The 23,371-nt window shown below is 37.5% G+C and overlaps 1 protein-coding gene across 1 annotated transcript in view; it reads left to right on the top strand.

The window, feature by feature from the left end:
• The window catches only part of DNAH6 (dynein axonemal heavy chain 6), a 364,719-nt gene that overhangs the window by 43,711 nt on the left and 297,637 nt on the right, over positions 1 to 23,371 (top strand). Inside the window, exon 2 of the mRNA XM_063695744.1 lies at positions 14,496 to 14,728. Coding sequence (XP_063551814.1) covers positions 14,504 to 14,728 — 225 coding nt within the window. The 5' untranslated portion in view covers positions 14,496 to 14,503. The remainder of the gene's footprint in view (positions 1 to 14,495; positions 14,729 to 23,371) is intronic.

Here is a 23,371-nt window from a genome sequence, read left to right as displayed (position 1 = left end):
ATTGTACCGTGTCTTGAAATGTTGCTGTAGTTATTATTTTTGTTATTGTTTCATCATTTAGTCTTTATACTTAGGACAAGAGTACAAGAGTCATTTACACACCACAGTTACAGTGTTATAATATTCTGTTTTTTTGTGACTTACCAGTGAGTTTGTAGCTTCAGGTGATCATTTATTGCTCACTAATGTTGTTTCTTTACTGACTGAAGTATTCCCCTCAGCATTTCTTCTAGGACAGGTCTGGTGATGATGAAATCCCTTGGCTTTCATTTTTCTAGGAAAGGCTTTATTTCTCTTTCGTGTTTGATGATGGATATTTTCACCAGACATACTATTCTAGGGTAGAAGTTTTTCTTTTTTCTTCAACACTTTAAATGTCATGCCACTCTCTCCTGGCCTGTAAGTTTTCCATGGAAAAGTCTCCTGGCAGAGGTATTGAAGCTCCATTGTTATTTGTTTCTTTGGCAGATGTATTGAAGCTCCATTGTTATTTGTTTCTTTACTCTTGTTGCTTTTAGGATCCTTTCTTTATCCTTGACCTTTGGGAGTTTGATTATTAAATTCCTTGAGATAGTCTTCTTTGGATTAACTCTGCTAGGTGTACTGTAACATTCTTGTACTTGGATATTGATGTCTTTCTCTAAGTTTGGGAAGTTCTCTGTTATTATCTCTTTGAATACATTTTCTACCCCTATCTCTTTCTCCACATCCTCTTTTAGGCCAATAACTGTTAGAGTTGCCTTTTTGGGACTATTTTTTAGATCCTGTAGGCATACTTGTTTTTTATTATTTTTTTCTTTTGTCTCCTCTGACTGTGTATTTTCAAATACCCTGTCTTCAAGCTCACTAATTCCTTCCTTTGCTTAATCAGTTCTAATATTAAAGGACTGTAATGCATTCTTCAGTATGTCAGTTGCATTTTTCAGCGCCAGAATTTCTGCTTGATTCTTTTTAATTATTTCAATCTCTTTGTTAAATTTATCTGATAGAATTCTGAATTCTTTCTCTCTGTTATCTTGAATTTCTTTGAGTTTCCTCAACACAGCTATTTTGAATTCTCTGTCTGAAAGGTCACATATCTTTGTTTCTCAAGGATCGGTTTCTGGTACCTTATTTAGTTCACTTACTGAGGTCATGTTTTCCTGGATGGTGTTGATGCTAGTACGTGTTCTTCAGTGTCTGGAAACTGAAGAATGAGGTATTTATTGTAGTTTTCACTGTTGGGGCTTGTTTGTAGCCATCCTTCTTCAGAAGGCTTTCCAGATATTTGAAAGGACTTGGGTGTTGTAATCTAAGCTGTGTCTGCTTGAGGGAGCACCCCAAGCCCAGTAACACTGTGGTTTTTGCAGACTCATAGAGGTACCTCCTTGATGGACTTGGATAATATCCAGGAGAATTCTATTATATTCATCTATATGTCTATTCTTATGACATTACCACACCGTTTTGATAATTGTAGCTTTGTAGTAAGTTTTGAAATGGGAAAATGTGAGCGCTGCAACTTTGTTTTTCCTTTTCAATATTGTTTGGGCTACTTAAGGCCCCTTTCAATTCCATGTGAATTTTAGGATTAGCTTGTCAACTTTTATAAAAGACACTTGTAGTTTTGACAGGGATTGTATTGAATCTGTACATCAATTTGGGGAGTATTGCCATCTTAATAATAGTAAGTTTTCAGATTCATGAACACATGATGCCTTGCCATTTACACAGGTCTTAAATTTCTTTCAGCAATGTTTTTCAGTTTTCAGCATGAGTCTTGCACATCTTTGATTTAATTTATTTCTACATATTTTATCATTTGAATGCTATTATACATGGAATTGTTTTCTTTTTCATTTTTTGATTGTCCATTGCAAGTACATAGGAATACAACTGATTTTTGTGGGTTGATCATGTATCCTGTGACTTTGTTAAACTCATTAGTTCTAATCATATTTTGTCAATTCTTTAAGATTTTTATATAAGATAATTTCATCTATGAATAGAGATAGTTTTACTTCTTCCTTTCCAACCTGGATACATTTTATCTCCTTTTCTTGCCTAATTTCCCTGGTTTGAAATTTCAGTACGATATCAAATTGAAGTGGCAAGATCAGACATACTTACTTTATTTCTAATCTTAGCAGGAAAGTTTTCAGGCTTTCAGCATGGAGTATGATGTTAGCTATGGTTTTTTCATATGCCCATCATCAGGTTGAAGACGTTTTCTTCTATTCCTAGTTTGTTTAATGTTTTTATTTTTTTTAGGTTCTTTTTTTTATTATTATACTTTAAGTTTTAGGGTACATGTGCACAACATGCAGGTTAGTTACATATGTATACATGTGCCATATTGGTGTGCTGCACCATGAACTTGTCATTTAACATTAGGTATATCTCCTAATGCTATCCCTCCCCACTCCCTCCACCCCACAACAGGCCCTGGTGTGTGATGTTCCCCTTCCTGTGTCCGTGTGTTCTCATTGTTCAATTCCCACCTATGAGTGAGAACATGCGGTGTTTGGTTTTTTGTCCTTGCAATAGTTTACTGAGAATGATGATTTCCAGCTTCATCCATGTCCCTACAAAGGACATGAACTCATCATTTTTTATGGCTGCATAGTATTCCATGGTGTATATGTGCCACATTTTCTTAATCCAGTCAATCATTGTTGGACATTTGGGTTGGTTCCAAGTCTTTGCTATTGTGAATAGTGCCGCAGTAAACATACATGTGCATGTGTCTTTATAGCAGCATGATTTATAATCCTTTGGGTATATACCCAGTAATGGGATTGCTGGGACAAATGGTATTTCTAGTTCTAGATCCCTGAGGAATCGCCACACTGACTTCCACAATGGTTGAACTAGTTTACAGTCCCACCAACAGTGTAAAAGTGTTCAAATGTTCCTTTTTCTCCACATCCTCTTCAGCACCTGTTGTTTCCTGACTTTTTAATGATCACCATTCTAACTGGTGTGAGATGGTATCTCATTGTGGTTTTGATTTGCATTTCTCTGATGGCCAGTGATGATGAGCATTTTTTCATGTGTCTTTTGGCTGCATAAATGTCTTCTTTTGAGAAGCGTCTGTTCATATCCTTTGCCCACTTTTTGATGGGGTGGTTTTTTTTCTTGTAAATTTGAGTTCATCGTAGATTCTGTATATTAGCCCTTTGTCGGACAAGTAGTTTGCAAAATTTTTCTCCCATTCTGTAGGTTGCCTGTTCACTCTGATGGTAGTTTCTTTTGCTGTGCAGAAGCTCTTTAGTTTAATTAGATCCCATTTGTCAGTTTTGGCTTTTGTTGCCATTGCTTTTGGTGTTTTAGACATGAAGTCCTTGCCCATGCCTGTGTCCTGAATGGTAATGCCTAGGTTTTCTTCTAGAGTTTTTATGGCTTTAGGTCTAACATGTAAGTCTTTAATCCATCTTGAATTAATTTTTGTATAAGGTGTAAGGAAGGGATCAAGTTTCAGCTTTCTACATATGGCTAGCCAGTTTTCCCAGCACCATTTATTAAATAGGGAATCCTTTCCCCATTTCTTGTTTTTGTCAGGATTGTCAAAGATCAGATGGTTGTAGATATGCAGCATTATTTCTGAGGGCTCTGTTCTGTTCCATTGGTCTATATCTCTGTTTTGGTACCAGTACCATGCTGTTTTGGTTACTGTAGCCTTGTAGTGTAGTTTGAAGTCAGGTAGCATGATGCCTCCAGCTTTGTTCTTTTGGCTTAGGATTGACTTGGCACTGCAGGCTCTGTTTTGGTTCCATATGAACTTTAAAGTAGTTTTTTCCAATTCTGTGAAGAAAGTCTTTGGTAGCTTGATGGGGATGGCATTGAATCTATAAATTACCTTGGGCAGTATGGCCATTTTCACGATATTGATTCTTCCTACCCATGAGCATGGAATGTTCTTCCATTTGTTTGTATCCTCTTTTATTTCCTTGAGCAGTGGTTTGTACTTCTCCTTGAAGAGGTCCTTCACATCCCCTGTAAGTTGGATTCCTAAGTATTTTATTCTCTTTGAAGCAATTGTGAATGGGAGTTCACTCATGATTTGGCTCTCTGTTTGTCTGTTACTGGTGTATAAGAATGCTTGTGATTTTTGCACATTGATTTTGTATCCTGAGACTTTGCTGAAGTTGCCTATCAGCTTAAGGAGATTTTGGGCTGAGACGATGGGGTTTTCTAGATATACAATCATGTCGTCTGCAAACAGGGACAATTTGACTTCCTCTTTTCCTAATTGAATACCCTTTATTTCCTTCTCCGGCCTGATTGCCCTGGCCAGAACTTCCAACACTACGTTGAATAGGAGTAGTGAGAGAGGACATCCCTGTCTTGTGCCAGTATTCAAAGGGAATGCTTCCAGTTTTTGCCCATTCAGTATGATATTGGCTGTGGTTTTGTCATAGATAGCTCTTATTATTTTGAGATATGTCCCATCAATACCTAATTTATTGAGAGTTTTTAGCATGAAGCATTGTAGAATGTTGTCAAAGGCCTTTTCTGCGTCTGTTGAGATAATCATATGGTTTTTGTCATTGGTTCTGTTTATATGCTGGATTATGTTTATTGATTTGTGTATTCTGAACTAGCCTTGCATCCCAGGGATGGAGCCCACTTGATCATGGTGGATAAGCTTTTTGATGTGCTGCTGGATTTGGTTTGCCAGTATTTTACTGAGGATTTTTGCATCAATGTTCTTCAGGGATATTGGTCTAAAATTCTCTTTTTTGGTTGTGTCTCTGCCAGGCTTTGGTATCAGGATGATGCTGGCCTCATAAAATGAGTTAGGGAGGATTCCCTCTTTTTCTATTGATTGGAATAGTTGCAGAAGGAATGGTACCAGCTCCTCCTTGTACCTCTAGTAGAATTTGGCTGTGAATCCGTCTGGTCCTGGACTTTTTTTTGTTGGTAAGCTATTAATTATTGCCTTAATTTCAGAGCCTGTTATTGGTCTATTCAGAGATTCAACTTCTTCCTGATTTAGTCTTGGGAGAGTGTATGTGTCGAGGAATTTTTCCATTTCTTCTAGATTTTCTAGTTTATTTGCATAGAGGTGTTTATAGTATTCTCTGATGGCAGTTTGTATATCTGTGGGATTGGTGGTGATATCCCCTTTATCATTTTTTATTGCGTCTATTTGATTCTTTTCTCTTTTCTTCTTTATTAGTCTTGCTAGCGGCCTATCAATTTAGCTGATCTTTTCAAAAAACCAGCTCCAGGATTCATTGATTTTTTGAAGAGTTTTTTGTGTCTCTATTTCCTTTAGTTCTGCTCTGATCTTAGTTATTTCTTGCCTTCTGCTAGCTTTTGAATGTGTTTGCTCTTGCTTCTCTAGTTCTTTTAATTGTGATGTTAGGGTGTCAATTTTAGATCTTTCCTGCTTTTTCTTATGGTCATTTAGTGCTATAAATTTCCCTCTACACACTGCTTTGAATGTGTCCCAGAGATTCTGGTACGTTCTGTCTTTGTTCTCATTGGTTTCAAAGAACATCTTTAATTCTGCCTTCATTTCGTTATGTACCCAGTAGTCATTCAGGAGCAGGTTGTTTAGTTTCCATGTAGTTGAGCAGTTTTGAGTGGGTTTCTTAATCCTGAGTTCTAGTTTGATTGCACTGTGGTCTGAGAGACAGTTTGTTATAATTTCTGTTCTTTTACATTTGCTGAGGAGTGCTTTACTTCCTACTATGTGGTCAATTTTGGAATAAGTGTGGTGTGGCACTGAGAAGAATGTATATTCTGTTGACTTGGGGTGGAGAGTTCTGCAGATGTCTATTAGGTCCACTTGGTGCAGAGCTGAGTTCAATTCCTGGATATCCTTGTTAACTTTCTGTCTCATTCATCTGTCTAATGTTGACAATGGGGTGTTAAAATCTCCCATTATTATTGTGTGGGAGTCTAAGTCTCTTTCTAGGTCTCTAAGGACTTGCTTTATGAATCTGGGTGCTCCTGTACTGGGTGCATATATATTTAGGATAGTTAGCTCTTCTTGTTGAATTGATCCCTTTACCATTATGTAATGGCCTTCTTTGTCTCTTTTGATACTCGTTGGTGTAAGTCTGTTTTATCAGAGACTAGGATTGCAACCCCTGCCTTTTTTTGTTTTCCATTTGCTTGGTAGATCTTCCTCCATTCCTTTATTTTGAGCCTATGTGTGTCTCTGCACGTGAGATGGGTTTCCTGAATATAGCACACTGATGGGTCTTGACTCTTTATCCAATTTGGCAGTCTGTGTCTTTTAATTGGAGCATTTAGCCCATTTACATTTAAGGTTAATATTGTTATGTGTGAATTTGATCCTGTCATTATGATGTTAGCTGGTTATTTTGCTCTTTAGTTGATGCAGTTTCTTCCTAGCCTCGATGGTCTTTGCAATTTGGCATGTCTTTGCAGTGGCTGGTACTGGTTGTTCCTTTCTATGTTTAGTGCTTCCTTCAGGAGCTCTTTTAGGGCAGGCCTGGTGGTGACAAGATCTCTCAGCATTTGCTTCTCTGTAAAGTATTTTATTTCTCATTCACTTATGAAGCTTAGTTTGGCTGGATATGAAATTCTGGGTTGAAAATTCTTTTCTTTAAGAATGTTGAATATTAGCCCCCACTCTCTTCTGCCTTGTAGAGTTTCTGCTGAGAGATTAGCTGTAAGTCTGATGGGCTTCCCTTTGTGGGTAACCCGACCTTTCTCTCTGGCTGCCCTTAACATTTTTTCCTTCAATTCAACTTTGGTGAATCTGACAATTATATGTCTTGGAGTTGCTCTTCTCAAGGAGTCTCTTTGTGGTGTTCTCTGTATTTCCTGAATTTGAATGTTGGCCTGCCTTGCTAGATTGGGGAAGTTTTCCTGGATAATATCCTGCAGAGTATTTTCCAACTTGGTTCCATTCTCCCCGTCACTTTCAGGTACACCAATCAGACATAGATTTGGTCTTTTCACATAGTCCCATATTTCTTGGAGGCTTTGTTCATTTCTTTTTATTCTTTTTTCTCTAAACTTCCCTTCTCGCTTCATATCATTCATTTGATCTTCCATCACTGATACCCTTTCTTCCAGTTGATCGAATTGGCTACTGAGGCTTCTGCATTCATCACGTAGTTCTCGTGCCTTGGTTTTCAGCTCCATCAGGTCCTTTAAGGACTTCTCTGCATTGGTTATTTAGTTAGCCATTCGTCTAATTTTTTTCAATGTTTTTAACTTCTTTGCCATGGGTTCGAACTTCCTCCTTTAGCTCGGAGTAGTTTGATCATCTGAAGCCTTCTTCTCTCAACTTGTCAAAGTCATTCTCCTTCCAGCTTTGTTCCATTGCTGGTGAGGAGCTGCGTTCCTTTGGAGGAGGAGAGGCGCTCTGATTTTTAGAGTTTTCAGTTTTTCTGCTCTGTTTTTCCCCATCTTTGTGGTTTTATCTACCTTTGGTCTTTGATGATGGTGACGTACAGATGGGGTTTTGGTGTGGATGTCCTTTCTGCTTGTTAGTTTTCTTTCTAACAGTCAGGACTCTCAGCTGCAGGTCTGTTGGAGTTTGTTGGAGGTCCACTCCAGACCCCGTTTGCCTGGGTATCAGCAACAGAGGCTGCAGAACAGCGGATATTTGTGAACAGCAAATGTTGCTGCCTGATCATTCCACTGGAAGTTTTGTCTCAGAGGAGTACCCGGCCGTGTGAGGTGTCAGTCTGCCCCTACTGGGGAGTGCCTCCCAGTTGGGCTACTCGGGGGTCAGGGACCCACTTGAGGAGGCAGTCTGTCCATTGTCAGATCTCCAGCTGTGTGCTGGGAGAAACGCTACTCTCTTCAAAGCTGTGAGACAGGGACATTTAAGTCTGCAGAGGATTCTGCTGCCTTTTGTTTGGCTGTGCCCTGCCCCCAGAGGTGGAGTCTACAGAGGCAGACAGGCCTCCTTGAGCTGAGGTGGGCTCCACCCAGTTCGAGCTTCCCCGCTGCTTTGTTTACCTACTCAAGCTTCGGCAATGGCGGGTGCCCCTCCCCCAGCCTCGCTGCCGCCTTGCAGTTTGATCTCAGACTGCTGTGCTAGCAAAGAGTGAGGCTCCATGGGCATAGGACCCTCCAAGCCATGCACGGGATATAATCTCCTGGTGTGCCATTTGCTAAGATTGTTGGAAAAGCGCAGTATTAAGGTGGGAGTGACCCAATTTTCCAGGTGCCGTCCGTCACCCCTTTCTTTGACTAGGAAAGGGAATTCCCTGACCCCTTGCGCTTCCCGGGTGAGACGATGCCTCGCCCTGCTTTGGCTCACTCTCGGTGCACTGCATCCACTGTCCTGCACACACTTTCTGACACTCCCCAGTGAGATGAACCCGGTACCTCAGTTGGAAATGCAGAAATCACCCGTCTTCTGCATCGCTCACGCTGGGAGCTGTAGCCTGTAGCTGTTCCTATTCCTTGTTTAATGTTTTTAGAATGAAAGAGTGATGGATTTTTATCAGATGCTTTTTCCTGCATATATTGAGTTGATCATGCTGTCTTTTTCCCCTCTTCTTCTGTTAATATGATATATTACATTTACGATTTTTTTATGTTGAACTACTTTTACATTCCTGTGATGAATCATACTTACCCATGGTGTACAATCCTTTGAATATTCTACTGGATTCAGTTTGCTAGTATTTCTGATTTTATTTCATGTGGTCAGAAAAGATATTTTGTATGATTGCAGAATTTTAAAATTTATTGAGACTTGTTTTGTGACCTAACACATGGTCTATCCCAGAGAATGTTTCATGTGCCCTTGAAAAGAAAGTGTTTTCTGTTGTTTTGGGGGTGAAACATTTTATAGATGTTTTTCAGGCTTGTTTGTTTTATAGTGTTTCTCAATTATTCTGTTTCCTTATTGATCTTTTCTATAGTCCCTTAGTCAATTTGGTGTGACTATAATGGAATACATAACACAGGCTGGATAATTCATAAAGAACAAAGATTTATTTCTTACAGTTCTGCAGGCTGGGAAGTCCAAAATTGAGAGGCCAGTGGCATCTGGTAAGGGACCTCATGTTGCATTCCCCCATGATGGAAGATGGAAGGGCAAGAGAATACATGAGAGAACAAGAGAGGGTCCAACTCACTTTTATAACAAGCCTTCTCAATAACTAGCCAACTCCCAAGAAAACGACATGAATCCATTCATGAGGTCTCTGCATTAGGTCTCCATTTTGACCTAATCACCTCTTATTAGGCCCTACTTCTCAACACTGTTGCATTGAGGATTAATTTTCCAACATATGAACTTCAGGGGACACATTCAAACCATTGCAGTAGTTTTTCTATCATTACTGAAAGCTAGAATCTTCAACTACTATTGCTGAATTGTCTATTTCTCCCTTCAATTCTGTTGGTTATTACTTCATATATTTTGGGGCTGTTTTGTAGGTGAATATATGTTTTAATTGTTCTAGCTTCTTGATGGATTGACTCTTTTCATAACCTTTATCTCTCATCACAATTTTTGTCTTAAAGTCTATTTTGTTTAATATTAGCATAGCCACTGCAGCTTTCTTTTGCTTACAGTATGCATGAAATATCTTTTTTCCATTATTTTATTTCAACCTATCCGTGTTTTTGAATCTAAAGTATGTCTCTTATAGACAATGTGTATGTGAGTCATGTTTTTTATTCATTCTGCCTTTTAACTGATAAGTTTAATCAATTTCCATTTAATGTAATTACTGATGAGAAAGGACTTTTGACATTTTCTATTTGTTTTCTATATGTTATTTTTCAATTCTTTCACTATTGCCTTCTTTTGTATGAGGTAGATTTTTTTAAGTGTACCATTTTGATTCACTTTTTATCTATTTTTTTAGTTATTTTCTTAGTGGTTGCCCTATGATTACAATTAACATCTTAATTTATAATTAATTAAGTTTTTCTTCCTGTAAGTGGACCATACTTTCTTTGTTTGCATGTCTCATACTTTTGGTTGAAAATTGGATATTGGATATGTTGAATATTATAATATGGTAACTCTGGAAATCAGATTCTCCTGCCTTCTAAGAATTTGTTGTTTCTGCCTGTTGTAGGTTGTATTTGTTTGTTGCTGACTTTTGTAAACTATTATTTAAAGACTGTATGCTTTGTCACATGTGGTTACTGAAATCTCTAAAGTCACAAGTCTTACAACTTTTGTGGAAGGATGGACTTTTAGAGTTCCCTACTCTACCATTTTTGCTAATGTTATTCCCATAATTACTTTTAAATTTTATATTGTCATTATCCTTGAACATTTCATAAATATTTTAGGTATTCTATATTTAAGAGTTCTAATATATAATGTGTTTGCCTTTTAAGTCTTGTTTGTTCTGCTAACTCTTGTTTGGAGTGGTTTGTTTTCTTGTATGCTTGAGTTTTTTTTAATTGTAAATTTATATTTGGCTGAAACTAACTTGTGAGAATTCTAAGGACTCAGAGTTGATGATGCCTTTCTCTTCATGAGTATTTCCTAGTAGCTTGCATTTTTTCCCCAGACCACATAGGTAGTGTAAATGAAAAATCCAGAACTAGTTTTGTCTATACTCATAAATTCCTGGGGGAGACTAGTATATTTTTAACAATTTTTTCCACCTGGATCTGCAGGTAGAAATATGCTGGTTTTCCTGTAGGTTTTTGTCACTGCCAGCTTTTTCCTAGTCCAACCTATTACTGAGGGGATAATTCTTCCAACAGTCTCAGATGTGTGTGGCAACTGTAGTTTGCTCTTCCATTTTATGTAGACTCAAGCAAGGCCTAGTCTTCTATTTCTCCTCAGCATTAATCCCTGAAGCTATATGTTCTTTGTATAGGCATTTGTACCCACAGCACCCACAGCTTCCATGTTATTTATTGCTCTGGTTTCATCTGATTATTATTTTGACACTTGAGGATTCCCTTATTTCTGTGAGCCCTGCTATACTCCACTATATATCCAGAAGCAGAATTCTATGATTCAATAATCTTGGGCTCAGATTCATATAGAAATTTAAGTTGATGGATCTGGATTTGTATCTCAGCTCTGCCACTTACTACCTCTGAAGTGACTTGGGAAAGTCACATAACCTCTTTAAGCCTCAATTTCCTATCTGTGGAATAGGTATAATGATACCTCTAACATAAGGTTATTGCAATGATTAGTGGAATAGCACCCATCACAAATGGCCTGGTATATAAATCTTAACCTAATGCTAAAAAAATTTTAACTGCATTTCCTTTTACTATTAAAGATGTGAACTTGTGAGTAACCATTTGTAACCTAGTTCTTTAGCTATGAAATGGGAATTTCATGTTTGTTAGCAGTGAATGCTAACAAAGAAATGAATGCAAAGTATAAAGCACAGTACTTGGCACATAAGAAACAACCAATGAAATGTAACAATTATCTATAAGAACTATAAAAATAGCAGGCTATACACAAAGCTGTCTACATTAATTTAGTAAGTGGTCAGTTGATAATGAAGATAACATCTTGCCACATTAAAAAATAAGCTTGGAGAGATTTGATGAGTAGTGTTTCATATAGGAATATCTTTGTAAAACTATGTCTGTGTCTTCCAATCCTCCCCACCCCCACTTCACCACAGTCTGTCACACACACACACACACACACACACACACAGCTTTTGGAATGCTTTCAGCTGCACATGGTAACACTTGTGTACAATCCACCTTAATCTAAAAAAGGGAGTCTAGGATTGAGGAGCAATAGATTTGTCTCCATTGCATAAACTTTGAAGGGAACAGATTAAAATTTTCACTGCACATCTGAAATGAAATCTGTTTTGAGGATGTGTCTAACATTGCTTGTTATTATAACTTTATGCTTCGATGTACTGAGTTGGCTTTGAATTTCTTTTTCCATTATTAGTTTATATCAATGATTGCATTTTACTAGCTGACTAATTAGTTTTGTGTGTATTTTTTATCTCTGGGGAATTAATCTTTATTTTGTCTACATTTGAAGTTTTTCAGAATTTTATAAATTTTTTCTAAACTGACTTTACTCTCTTGCTGTTTCCAGTTTCTCATTAGGGATTGGGAGATCTGCATTCTAGTTTTGTCTGTGCCACAACTAGCTGCCTGACCTGGAGTAAAGCACTTGCTTTCTCTGGGCTTCAGTTCCCTTACTAATCAAATAGGGGAGTTGGACTATGTGACCTGTAATCTCCATTTTAGCTCTATCTATGATTTAGAGAATCATACCAGCATATCAAATACATACCTGAATATGTTAAGATTGAGAAGATGCAGGCTGTGAGTACAATAATGTAAAGAACTTCACATAGAGCAAGAAACAAATATCAAGGTAACAAAGAGCAACCAAAAAGAGCAAAACAAAATGATGATTATGTCATTTTGGAGACAAGGTTGAAAACCAGAGCTCCGCCATGTGGTGTAAGGATTCATCAAGACAGCTGAAAGGATTTCTTCCCCTGATCAGTAACTGGGATAAGGCATCCCGAGTAAGCAACAGGTCCTGGCCTTCGATGGGGTCGCTCCATACAAAATTAGCAACAGTCACTTGGGAACTTAAGTGAGATTAAGCGCCAGAATAAGATCCAGGGTCTGCTTTGGTAGAAGGGGCACGGGAACCAAGTAATACGGGCTCATCCCATGCCTGACACCTAGGTTACCATCCAAGTGGAAAAGGACATTAGTTGGAAGGCCACAGTGGAGTTTAAGGGAAGAGGAGGCCACATTTCTTGAGCCTTAAGACACTCGGGAGGAGGTCGGCGGGTAGGGCAGGGATGCAGAGTGGTTGCTCCCTTGGAGAGTGGGACCTCATTTGTCTACACAACCCACATTCCTCTCCTGAAATTCTCGACTGTTTGGGATAAATTTCTATTAAAGTGAACGTCAAGTCAGTCTTACGCCTCTTGAAGGAAAACAGAAAAGAAATTCCTGTAAGAGGTTGAGATGGGTGTGAGTGGTCGATAAGCAACGAAACAAACAGAATTAACCACCTCCTTTGGCTGCTCTGCCTACACCTCCTGGCACAGTACTCAATTCCCAGCGCAGAGGAGGAACCAGGCTGTGCGGCTTCTCCAACAATCAGCGAAGTAATAAATGTTTCGGAGACACTAATTGGCTCGATTGCCTGGCGCGCTCCTGGACCGAAAGCTGTGGCTGGTTGAGGCGTTGCCTGGCGACGTGTTACTCAGTGGCGCAGTGCTTCCATAGAGGCCAGCTGGTTGCTACGCAACAGGAAACATCCCGCGCTACCGAGTACTTTCTACTCCCGACCAGGCATTGCTCTCTCTGGAGACCCTCGGCGGTGGTTGCTCTATTCTGACTTGGTGAGTCCTGGGAACCGACCCTCGGGCCTGGGCTCCGATTTCTGGGCCAGAAACAAAGCCTGACTTTCGGAGAACATAAAGGCTCAAAGAGGCAGAGAAAATCAATGGAAAGGCATTTCAGTGATTGTCTCCTATCCGCCCATCATTTTAGAGGGGTGGAAAGTGAGCAACAGCGATATCAAAAGACTTGTCCAAGATCTCACGCTGAGTGGTCAAATCTGGACCTGCGCTGTTAAATACGGTAATCATTAGACCTCGTGTGGCTAGTCTGAATTGAAATGTGCTCATATGTAAAAAGCACACTGGATTTTGAAGGCGTGGTACCAAAAGACAACATAAGATATCACTATAATTTTTATACTGTGTGTTCAAATGATTATGTTTTGTATATGGTAAATAAAACACATTATTAAAATTAATTTCACCTATTTCTTTTTTAAAAATGCTATTACTTGAAAATTAAAATTGCATATAAAGCTCTGATATTTCTATTGGCCAGCACTGATCTATATAAAACCTAGGTCTGCCGACACCTGATTCAAGACCTCTTGTGCTAACCCTATTTTGGAAGGTGTTTCGAAGTATCTCCACTCATCTAATGGGGTGAAAGTGTGCGTGGTGGTGCAGAGTGCAAGACCATTACAAAAGGTTCATATTTCTAGTGTTTTAGGACCTTGCTACTCAAAGTGTATGAATCAGAACCTTCATTTTAACAAGCTCTGCAAGTGATTGTCCTGCACGTTAAAGCTCCAGAAGCACTGTGTAAGAAATTAGCCCTCAATTCTTTTTTTCCTTTGTTTCTTCTTGAGTACCTATACTGTATTTTTCAGACTGCGTGTACTAGAATTAGCTGCATTTTGAACAAGTTCCGCAGGAGATGAGAAACATTGATCTCAATACTAATTACATTTCCTTTTGTCCTTCCAAATCTAGACCAGTGTGGTCCCCAGATGAGCAGCAGCAGCAGCATCCGCCAAGAACTTGCAAGAAATGCAAATTCCTGGGTTTCACCCTAGCTACAGGGGTTCTTGAAGCCTAGGCACAGTTTCTAATTTTTTATTCCTTTGGTTCAAGTCCTCAGTTCGGGAAGACTGGGGTAACTTTTATGGGTTTTATTTGAGGGAAGTGAGCGAATTCAACTCTTCCTAGTCCTTAAGTCCCTCTCCAGTAGCCTCCTTCCCCAGTCCTTTTGATCTACTTTTCATTTTATTTTTCCTCACCTATTCTTTTCAGGAGTAAGGATGACTTTTCGGGCCACAGATAGTGAATTTGACCTGACAAATATTGAAGAGTATGCCGAAAATTCTGCACTTTCAAGACTGAATAATATAAAAGCCAAACGAAGCGTGAGTTATGTGACATCCACAGAAAATGAATCTGATACACAAATCCTAACGTTTAGGCACATTACAAAAGCTCAGGAGAAGACAAGAAAACGACAGCAGCCTATAAAACTAGAGCCTTTGGTAAGTTCAAAAACCGTTGTTTTAGCCTCTGTAGCCACAGAGGAAGTTGTAAAATTGCTTTGGAGGATAGAAGTCATTTCCAGACTCTGAATTGACAAAGAAGGAATGAAAAGCTAAAAGATAATAACTGCTTATGTAGTTGTAAATACGGTAAATATTTATTAAACAAATATTAAGTTCTAGGCACTGTTTAAGTTGAAGGATACAGTGGTGAACAAAGTTTTCAGGCAGATAAGTCCTCTCTAGGATTATGTACAATACAGATACTTAACTATGTATGCTATTAGGCACTTTTAGATATTAGGGTACTATTTAACACTGAGAAGTTTAGCAAATGTTATATTTAGTTATATAGTTTTATTATTTTCAAAGTACATGCCTTTGTATTTAAAAAATTGTGTGCATGTTGAAAATACTTAATTTTTAGAAACCATTTATGCCCTTGGATAATTATAAATGCATGTAAAGAGCCGTGAAAGCGAAAAAATTAAAAAGTGAAAGTTGTCCTCTCCACCATTAGACGTTAGCTGCCATCATTACTGGTGTGCCCTTCAGACTGTTTTGTTTATTCAAATGTATTTGCACATATATTTGTGTCTATAAACATAGATAGTTTTAAGATTATACAATACATACTGATCTCAAAAGTGTTTCACTTAAACATATAGAAATGTTTCTAATCCTTGCATATAGAGGTGTCTTTTCTAACAGCTACACTGTATTTTGTTGCATAGAGGTGCCATAACATAGTACTGGTTAACTGGTCTCATATCGATGTGAACTCAAGTAATTTCATTTTTGTTTTTTGTTTTGCTTTTATTTGGTTTTGTTTATTTTGTTTTTATTTTGCTATTTCAGATAATGCTGTGTTGAATGACATTGTCTTTATACACATCAAGATGCATTCCTAGAAATGGTATCTTTAGGTCATATATACATTTTTAATTTCAAAAAACATTACCCAATTGCCCTCTAGAAATTTACCTTTTCACCTACAGTGTACGAGAGGGCCTATTTGCCCACATCTTTACCAAACCTGTTGCTATAAGTTTTTTTTTTTATTTTTGCTACATTGATATGTTAAAAATGGCATCACATTGTTGTTATAATTTGCATCTTATTCATTTTTCATCACCACATACATTACTTAATATGTGGATTATCTGTTCATAACCTTTGTCCACTTTAAAATTAAGTTGTCTTGGGCCGGGCGTGGTGGGTCACACCTGTAATCCCAGCACTTTGGGAGGCTGAGGTGGGCGGATCACCTGAAGTCGGGAGTTTGAGACCAGCCTGACCAACATGGAGAAACCCCGCCTCTACTAAAAATACAAAATTAGCTGGGCATGGTGGCGCATGCCGGTAATCCCAGCTGCTCGAGAGGCTGAGGCAGGAGAATCGCTTGAACCTGAGAGGCAGAGGTTGTGGTGAGCCGAGATCACGCCACTGCACTCCAGCCTGGGCAACAAGAGTGAAACTCCATCTCAAAAAAATAAATAAATAAAAAATTAAGTTGTCTTTATCTTATCTATTTTTAAGTTTTTAAAAATATATTATGGATATTAATCCTTATTTCTTTGCTTCTCAAACTTAAGTTTGAGTACTGATTTCACTTCAAGGAAAGCATTCTTGATCCATAATGCTGATTTGTTGTTTTTTATTTGATGTTACTTTGTGTGAAAAAACTATCACGCTAGGAATTAATTCTAATTGTTAATAAACAAATTGACACCTTAAATACAAAGAAAATACAAAACCAATACAAATGGAATCAACACAAAATGCAAAGTCACCATTGTTATTGGCTTGACACTGAACCTTCATTTGCACAGTGGATGTGGCACTGACTGCTGCCCTCCTCTTCCTCAGGTTTCAGTGTGCCTGCACCACCACATGTTGTGTGGGGCACCAAGTCCTCCTTACCATTTTTCTCCCATGGAATTAGTATGAAACTTTTTACATCTATTTCTCTCTGATGTATTTGCCTTCACTTGACAAAAGTGTATCACTAACCGTTGATGATTAAAGTTGTTTAATTTGTCACCAATGCCATCTACTCATGTATATTAAAAGTTTGTTATGTGCATACTCTGTGCCAGGGTTTGAGCCATGCTCTGAGGAATGAACAAAGCAAATGAACAAAAATGAACAAAGCAGACAAGATTCCTGTTGACATTCTAGTAATTCTAAATAAGCAGACTGAACAATTTCACCTAGTGATAGTAACTATTTAAAAAATAAGCCAAACGCATGGGCTCATGCCTGTAATCTTAGCATTTTGGGAGGCAAAGGGAGAGGGTCATTGAGCCCAGGAGGTAGAGGCTGCAGTAAGCTGTGCTTATACCACTGCACTCCAGCCTGGGTGACAGAGCGAGATCCTGTCTCTAAAAAAAGAAAAGAAAAGAGCACATGGACTGTGGTAGAGACTCAGAAGAGACTGCTTTAGATTGGGTGACTAGAAAGGTCTCTCCGAGGAGATTTTATCTGAACAAGTCTCAGCCAACAGCCTGTATCAACTGACAGATATCTGCAATTTAGGCAGAGCTCAGTGGGGACAGCTTGCCTCTACTCCACTGGGCACCAGCTGAGGCATTGATGCTGTCCCCACTGAGCTCTGCCTAAATTACAGAATTTTTAGCAAAATAAATGTTAGTTTTTAAGTTACTAAGTTTGAGGCAGTATGTTATATACTAACATAACTTGCACAGTATAAATAATACATGAATAAAATAATTCATACAATATTAAAAAATAACAAGGAAAAAAGTGAAAATGACCTGAAGTTTCACCATGCAGAGAGAAAGTAGCTTAATAGTCTAGTGACTAATTTCACACACGTGGGTGTCTGCAGTTTGACTTCTTTTTATAGAGTTGGTAAGAATGTATTTTTGTTATTGACTTCCCTCCCCTCAACTGCCTTCTCCTCTCCCTTTCCCTTCCCCTTCTTCTTCCTATTCTCCTCTTCCCCCCTGCTTCTTTCCCCTCCTCTTGTTCTTTTCTTCCTCCTCTCTCTGTTCCCTTACCCCTCCTTCTCCTACTCTCTTTCTTTTCTACTCTTCTTCTTTTACATTTTTTCCTTACCTCCAAATTCCCCAATCTCTGACCGCCTTTTCTATGCCATCTAACATTGACGAAATCTAGTATATGTCCTTTCTTGCCTTTGTCCATGCTGAAACAATTTTATACAAATTTATTTGTAATTTTGTAATTTTACAAATGTATGAAACTTACAATTTGTAATTGTGTGTATTTGTAATATTTTCATGAAAATATTACAAATAAATACAGTACTCTCCATCTAGCTTTTTACACTTAGTGGTGGCATAGTATCTGATTGTATGAACATTCCATAATTTACTAAATCATTCTCCTCTTTTGAGACATTCAAGTTGTTTTGCCAGTATTTCAAATGGTACAGTAAAATTGTATTATCCTTTTGTATTGGTGCTTATATTCCTATGAGACAGGGCCCTGTGAGTGGTGTTGTGGAGTTGATGAAAAAATTACATATATGTATAATTATATTTAATTGTAAATTAATTTCCATATAATTATATTTAACATACAATTTTACTTAATTCACACATATTTTACCTGGAAACCAGTTTCTCAATCCAATGTACACATGTTGCCGAAATTAAATTGCATTTTCACCCTTAACCTAAGTTATACTATAATCTCTTTCAACTTTTTGTTGCCTGATCTGCATAGGTGAAACTGCACCTTCACACAGGATGCAGCTAGTGTTTTTATGTGTAATTTTTTTAACGTTTATTTTAGGTTCAGGGGTATATGTACAGATTTGTTACATAGGTAAACTGAGGTCATGGGGGTTTGTTGCACAGATTATTTCATCTCTCAGGTACTAAGTGTAGTACACAATAGTTGTTTTTTCTGTTCCTCTCCCTCCTCACACCCTCCTCCCTCAAGTAGACTCCAGGATCTCTTGTACCTCTCTTTTTGTTCATGTGTTGTCATCATTTGGCTTTCACTTATAAGTGAGAAAATGTGATATTTGGTTTTCTGTTGCCAAGGATGATGACCTCAAGCTCCATCCATGTTCCTCTGAGGAACATGGTCTTGTTCTTTTTTATGGCTGTGTAGTATTTCATGGTATATATATACCACATTTTCTTTATCCAGTCTACCAATAATGGGCATTTAGACTGATTCCATGTCTTTGCTATTGTGAATAGTGCTGCAATGAACATACACATGCATGTCTCATTATGATAGATCAATTTATATTCCTTTGTGTATATACCCAGTAGTGGGATTACTGGCTCGAATGGGAGTTCTGCTTTTAGCTATTTGGGGAGTCACCATGCTGCTTTCCACAATGGTTTTTATTTTTTATTTTAATTTTTTATTATTTTATTTGTCATATTACAAATAAATACAATACTCTCCATCTAGCTTTTTACACTTAATGGTGGCATAGTATCTGATTGTATAAATATTCCATAATTTACTTTTCTATTTTTTTTAATTTTTCAGTAATAGCCATTCTGACTGGTATGAGATGGTATCTCATTGTGGTTTTGATTTGCGTTTCTCTAATGACCAGTGATATTGAGCTTTTTTTCATATGCTTGTTCGCCATGTCTATGTCTTTTTTTGAAAAGTGTCTGTTCATGTCCTTTGCCCACATTTTAATGGGCTTGTTTGTGGGTTTTTTTTGTAGATTTGTTTAAGTTTCTTGTAAATTCTGGATATTAGACCTTCAAAGATGCATAGCTTACAAATATTTTCTTCCATTCTGTAGGTTGTTTTTTCAGTCTGTTGATAGTTTCTTTAGCTATGCAGAAGTTCTTAAGTTTAATTAGATCCCATTTGTCAATTTTTGATTTTGTTGCAATTGCTTTTGGTATCTTTGTCATGAAATCTTTGCCAATTCCTATGTTCAGAATGGTATTGCCTAGGTTGTCTTCCAGGGGTTTTATAGTTTGGAGTTTTACATTTATGTCTTTAATCCATCTTGAGTTAATTTTTGTATATGGTGTAAGGAAAGGGTCCATTTTTAATCTTCTGCATATGGGTAGCCAGTTATCCCAGTACCATTTATTGAATAGGGAGTCCTTTCTCTATTGCTTGTTTTTGTCAGCTTTGTCAAAGATGACATGGTTGTACATGTGCGGCCTTATTTTTGGGCTCTTTATTCTGTTCTGTTGGTCTACATGTCTGTTTTTGTACCAGTACCATGTTGTTTTGGTTACTGTAGCCCTGTAGTATAGTTTGAAGTCAGGTAACATGATGCCTCCAGTGTCCTTCTTTATGCTTAGGATTGTCTTGGCTATTCAGCCTCCTTTTTGGTTGCATATGAATTTTAAGATAGTTTTTTCTAGTTCTGTGAAGAATGTCATTTGTGTTTGATAGGAATAGCCTTATATCTGTAAATTGCTTTGCACAGTATAGCGATTGTAATGATACTGATTCTTCCTATCACGGAGAGCGTGGAATGTTTTTTCATTTGTTTGTGTCATCTCTGATTTCTTTGAGCAGTGCTTTGTAATTTTCATTGTAGAGACGTTACACCTCCCTGGTTAAAATATTCCTAGGTATTTTATTCTTTTTTATGGCAATTGTGAATCGGATTGGGTTTCTTATTTGGCTCTTGGCTTGACTGCTGTTGGTGTACAGGAATGCTAGTAATTTTGGTACATTAATTTTTGTATCTTGAAACTTTGCTGAAATTGTTTATCAGCTGAAGAAGCTTTCGGGCAGAGACTATGGGGTTTTCTAGATATAGAATCATGTCATCTGCAAACAGGGATAGTTTGACTTCCTCTCTTCCTATTTTGATGCCCCTTATTTCTTTCTCTTGCCTGATTGCTCTGAACAGGACTTCCAATACTATGTAGAATAGGAGTGGTGAGAGAGGGCATCCTTATCTTGTGCCGGTTTTCAAGAGGAATGCTTCCAGCTTTTAACAATTGAGTGTGATGTTGGCTGTGAGTAATATATGGCTATTATTTTGAGGTATGTTTCTTTGATACCTAGTTTATTGAGTGTTCAACATGAAGGAATATTGTATTCTATCAAAAGCTTTTTCTGGATCTAGTGAGATAATCATGTTTTTTTTGTCTTTAGTTCTGTTTCTGTGATGAATCACATTTATTGATTTGCATATGTTGAAACAAACTTGCATCTCAGGGATAAAGCCTAATTGATCATGATGGATTAGTTTTTTATGTGCTTCTGGATTCGATTTGCAAGCATTTTGTTGCGGATTCTTGCATCAATGTTTGTCAAGGATGTTGGCCTGAAGTTTTCTTTTGTGTGTGTGTGTCTCTGGCAAGTTTTCACATCAGGATGATGCTGGCCTCATAAAATGAGTTAGGGAAGAGTCCCCCCTCCTCAATTTTTTTTAGAATAGTTTCAGTAGGAATGGTACCAGCTCTTCTTTGCATATCTGGTAGAATTTGGCTGTGAATCCATCTGGTCATTGCAAGGCTATTTATTACTGACTTGAGTTCGGAGCTCATTATTGGTCTGTTCAGAGAATCAGTTTCTTCCTGGTTCAATCTTGGGAGGGTGTATGTGTCCAGGAATTTATCCATCCCCTCTAGGTTTTCTAGTTTATGTGCATATGGTATTCATAGTAATCACTTATGGTTATTTGTATTTCTGTGGGGTAAGCAATAATATCCCTTTTGTCATTTCTGAATGTGTTTATTTGGATTTTCTCTCTTTCCTTCTTTATTAATCTAGCTATTAATGGCCTATCTGTCTTATTAATGTCTTCAAAAAAACAACTCCTGGATTTTTTGATCTTTTCCATTTTTTTTATTTCTCAATATCCTTCAGTTCTGCTCTGATTTTGGTTCTTTCTTGTCTTCTGCTACTTTGGGGTTGGTTTGCTGTCACTTTTCTAGTTCTTTAAGTTGTGATTGGAGGTTGTTAATTTGAGATCTTTCTAATTTTTTATATGGGCATTTAGTGCTATAATTTTCCCTCTTAACACTGCCTTAACTGTGTCCCAGAGATTCTAGTATGTTGTATCTTTGTTCTTATTAGTTTCAAATAACTTTTTAATTTCTGCCTTAACTTCATTATTTATCCAAAATTCTTTCAGGAGCAGGTTGTTTATTTTCCATGTAATTGCATAGTTTTGAGCAATTTTAGTAGTCTTGATTTCTATTTTTATTGCACTGTGGTCTAAGAGTGTGTTTGGTATAATTTCAGTTCTTTTGCATTTGCTGAGGATTGTTTTATGTCTGATCATGTGGTTGACTTTAGAAGATGTGGCAATGAGAAGAATGTATATTCTGCTGTTTTGGGGTGGAGAGTTCTGTAGAGGTCTATCATATTCATTTGGTTCAATGTTGAGTTCAGGTCCTTAATATCTGTGTTAATTTTCTGACTTGATGATCTGTCTAATACTGTCAATGGAGTGTTGAAGTCTCCCACTATTGTTCTGTGGCAGCTAAGTCACTTTGTAGGTCTCTAAGAACTTGCTTTGTGAATCTGGGTGCTCCTGTGTTGCATGCGTATATATTTAGGATAGTTAGGTCTTCTTGAATTGAACCCTTCACCATGATGTAATGCCCTTTTTTGTCTTTTTTTTTTTTTTTTTAATTTTTGCTGGTTTAAAGTCTGTTTTGTCTGAAATTAGGATTGCAACCCCTGCTTTTTTCTGTTTCCCATTTGCTTGGTAGATTTTCCTCCATCCCTTTTCTTGAGTCCCTGGGTGTTACTGCATGTGAGATGGGTCTCTTTAAGACAGCATATCACTGGGTCTTGCTTTTTTAATCCAACTTGCCAAACAGGTTATTTAGCCCATTTACATTCAAGGTTAGTGTTGATATGTGTGGATTTAGTCCTGTCATTGTGTTGTTAGCTGTTTATTACACTGGCTTGTTTGTGTGGTTGCTTTAAAGTGTCACTGGTCTATATACTTAAGTGCATTTTTGTATTGGCTGGTAATAGACTTTTCTTTTTGTATTTAGTGCCTTTCTTCAAGATCTCTTGTAAGGCAGATCTGGTGGTAATGAAATCCCTCAACATTTGCTTATTTGTTTTCCTTATTAATTTCAGTAGGTTTTAGAGAAGGGTTTTCCAAATGTGCATTAATCTTAACATCATTTTTATAGATCATTGTTTGGTCTCTGTGAAGTCACCCTGTGTAAACAGACATTTTTTCTTCTTGTTCTCAACTTGTGATCCTGTTCTCTATTCCTTTTTAGCACTATTATATAACTTAGCTCTCCTTCATCTTTGTAGCAACAGCTAGCCTTTTCCTTTCTTCAGTGAGTGGCTCAAAAGGGATTTTTATCTAAAACCAAGTGCAATGTAACTGAAAAGTTAACTGCTGTTTCCTTTACTTAATCTCAAGCCTTTTTTTCTTATCCCAGTATATGAGAGACTAGCAATTATGATAAACTGATAATGCTTAGTAACAAAAAGCCATTATAATGAATTCTTCACTTTATTATGTTAAAAGCTGGGGTTTTATTGCCATAATTTTCAGTTGAATAGCCTAAGATAATGCCACCTATTTTTTTTAGATCTTCAATAAGTTGTGGCTATGAGAAGTGGTTGATGATTTTGATTTTGGTGGGAGAATTATGCACTTCTTCCCATAGTAGCAGTATTAGTAAATGATGGGGGTTTGTAATGGACAATTAGGGAGTATATGATTTC

The sequence above is a fragment of the Gorilla gorilla genome, chromosome 12 (assembly GCF_029281585.2).
Source record: "Gorilla gorilla gorilla isolate KB3781 chromosome 12, NHGRI_mGorGor1-v2.1_pri, whole genome shotgun sequence".
NCBI classification, from domain to species: domain Eukaryota; kingdom Metazoa; phylum Chordata; class Mammalia; order Primates; family Hominidae; genus Gorilla; species Gorilla gorilla.
This window is presented reverse-complemented; position numbering and strand designations above follow the sequence as displayed.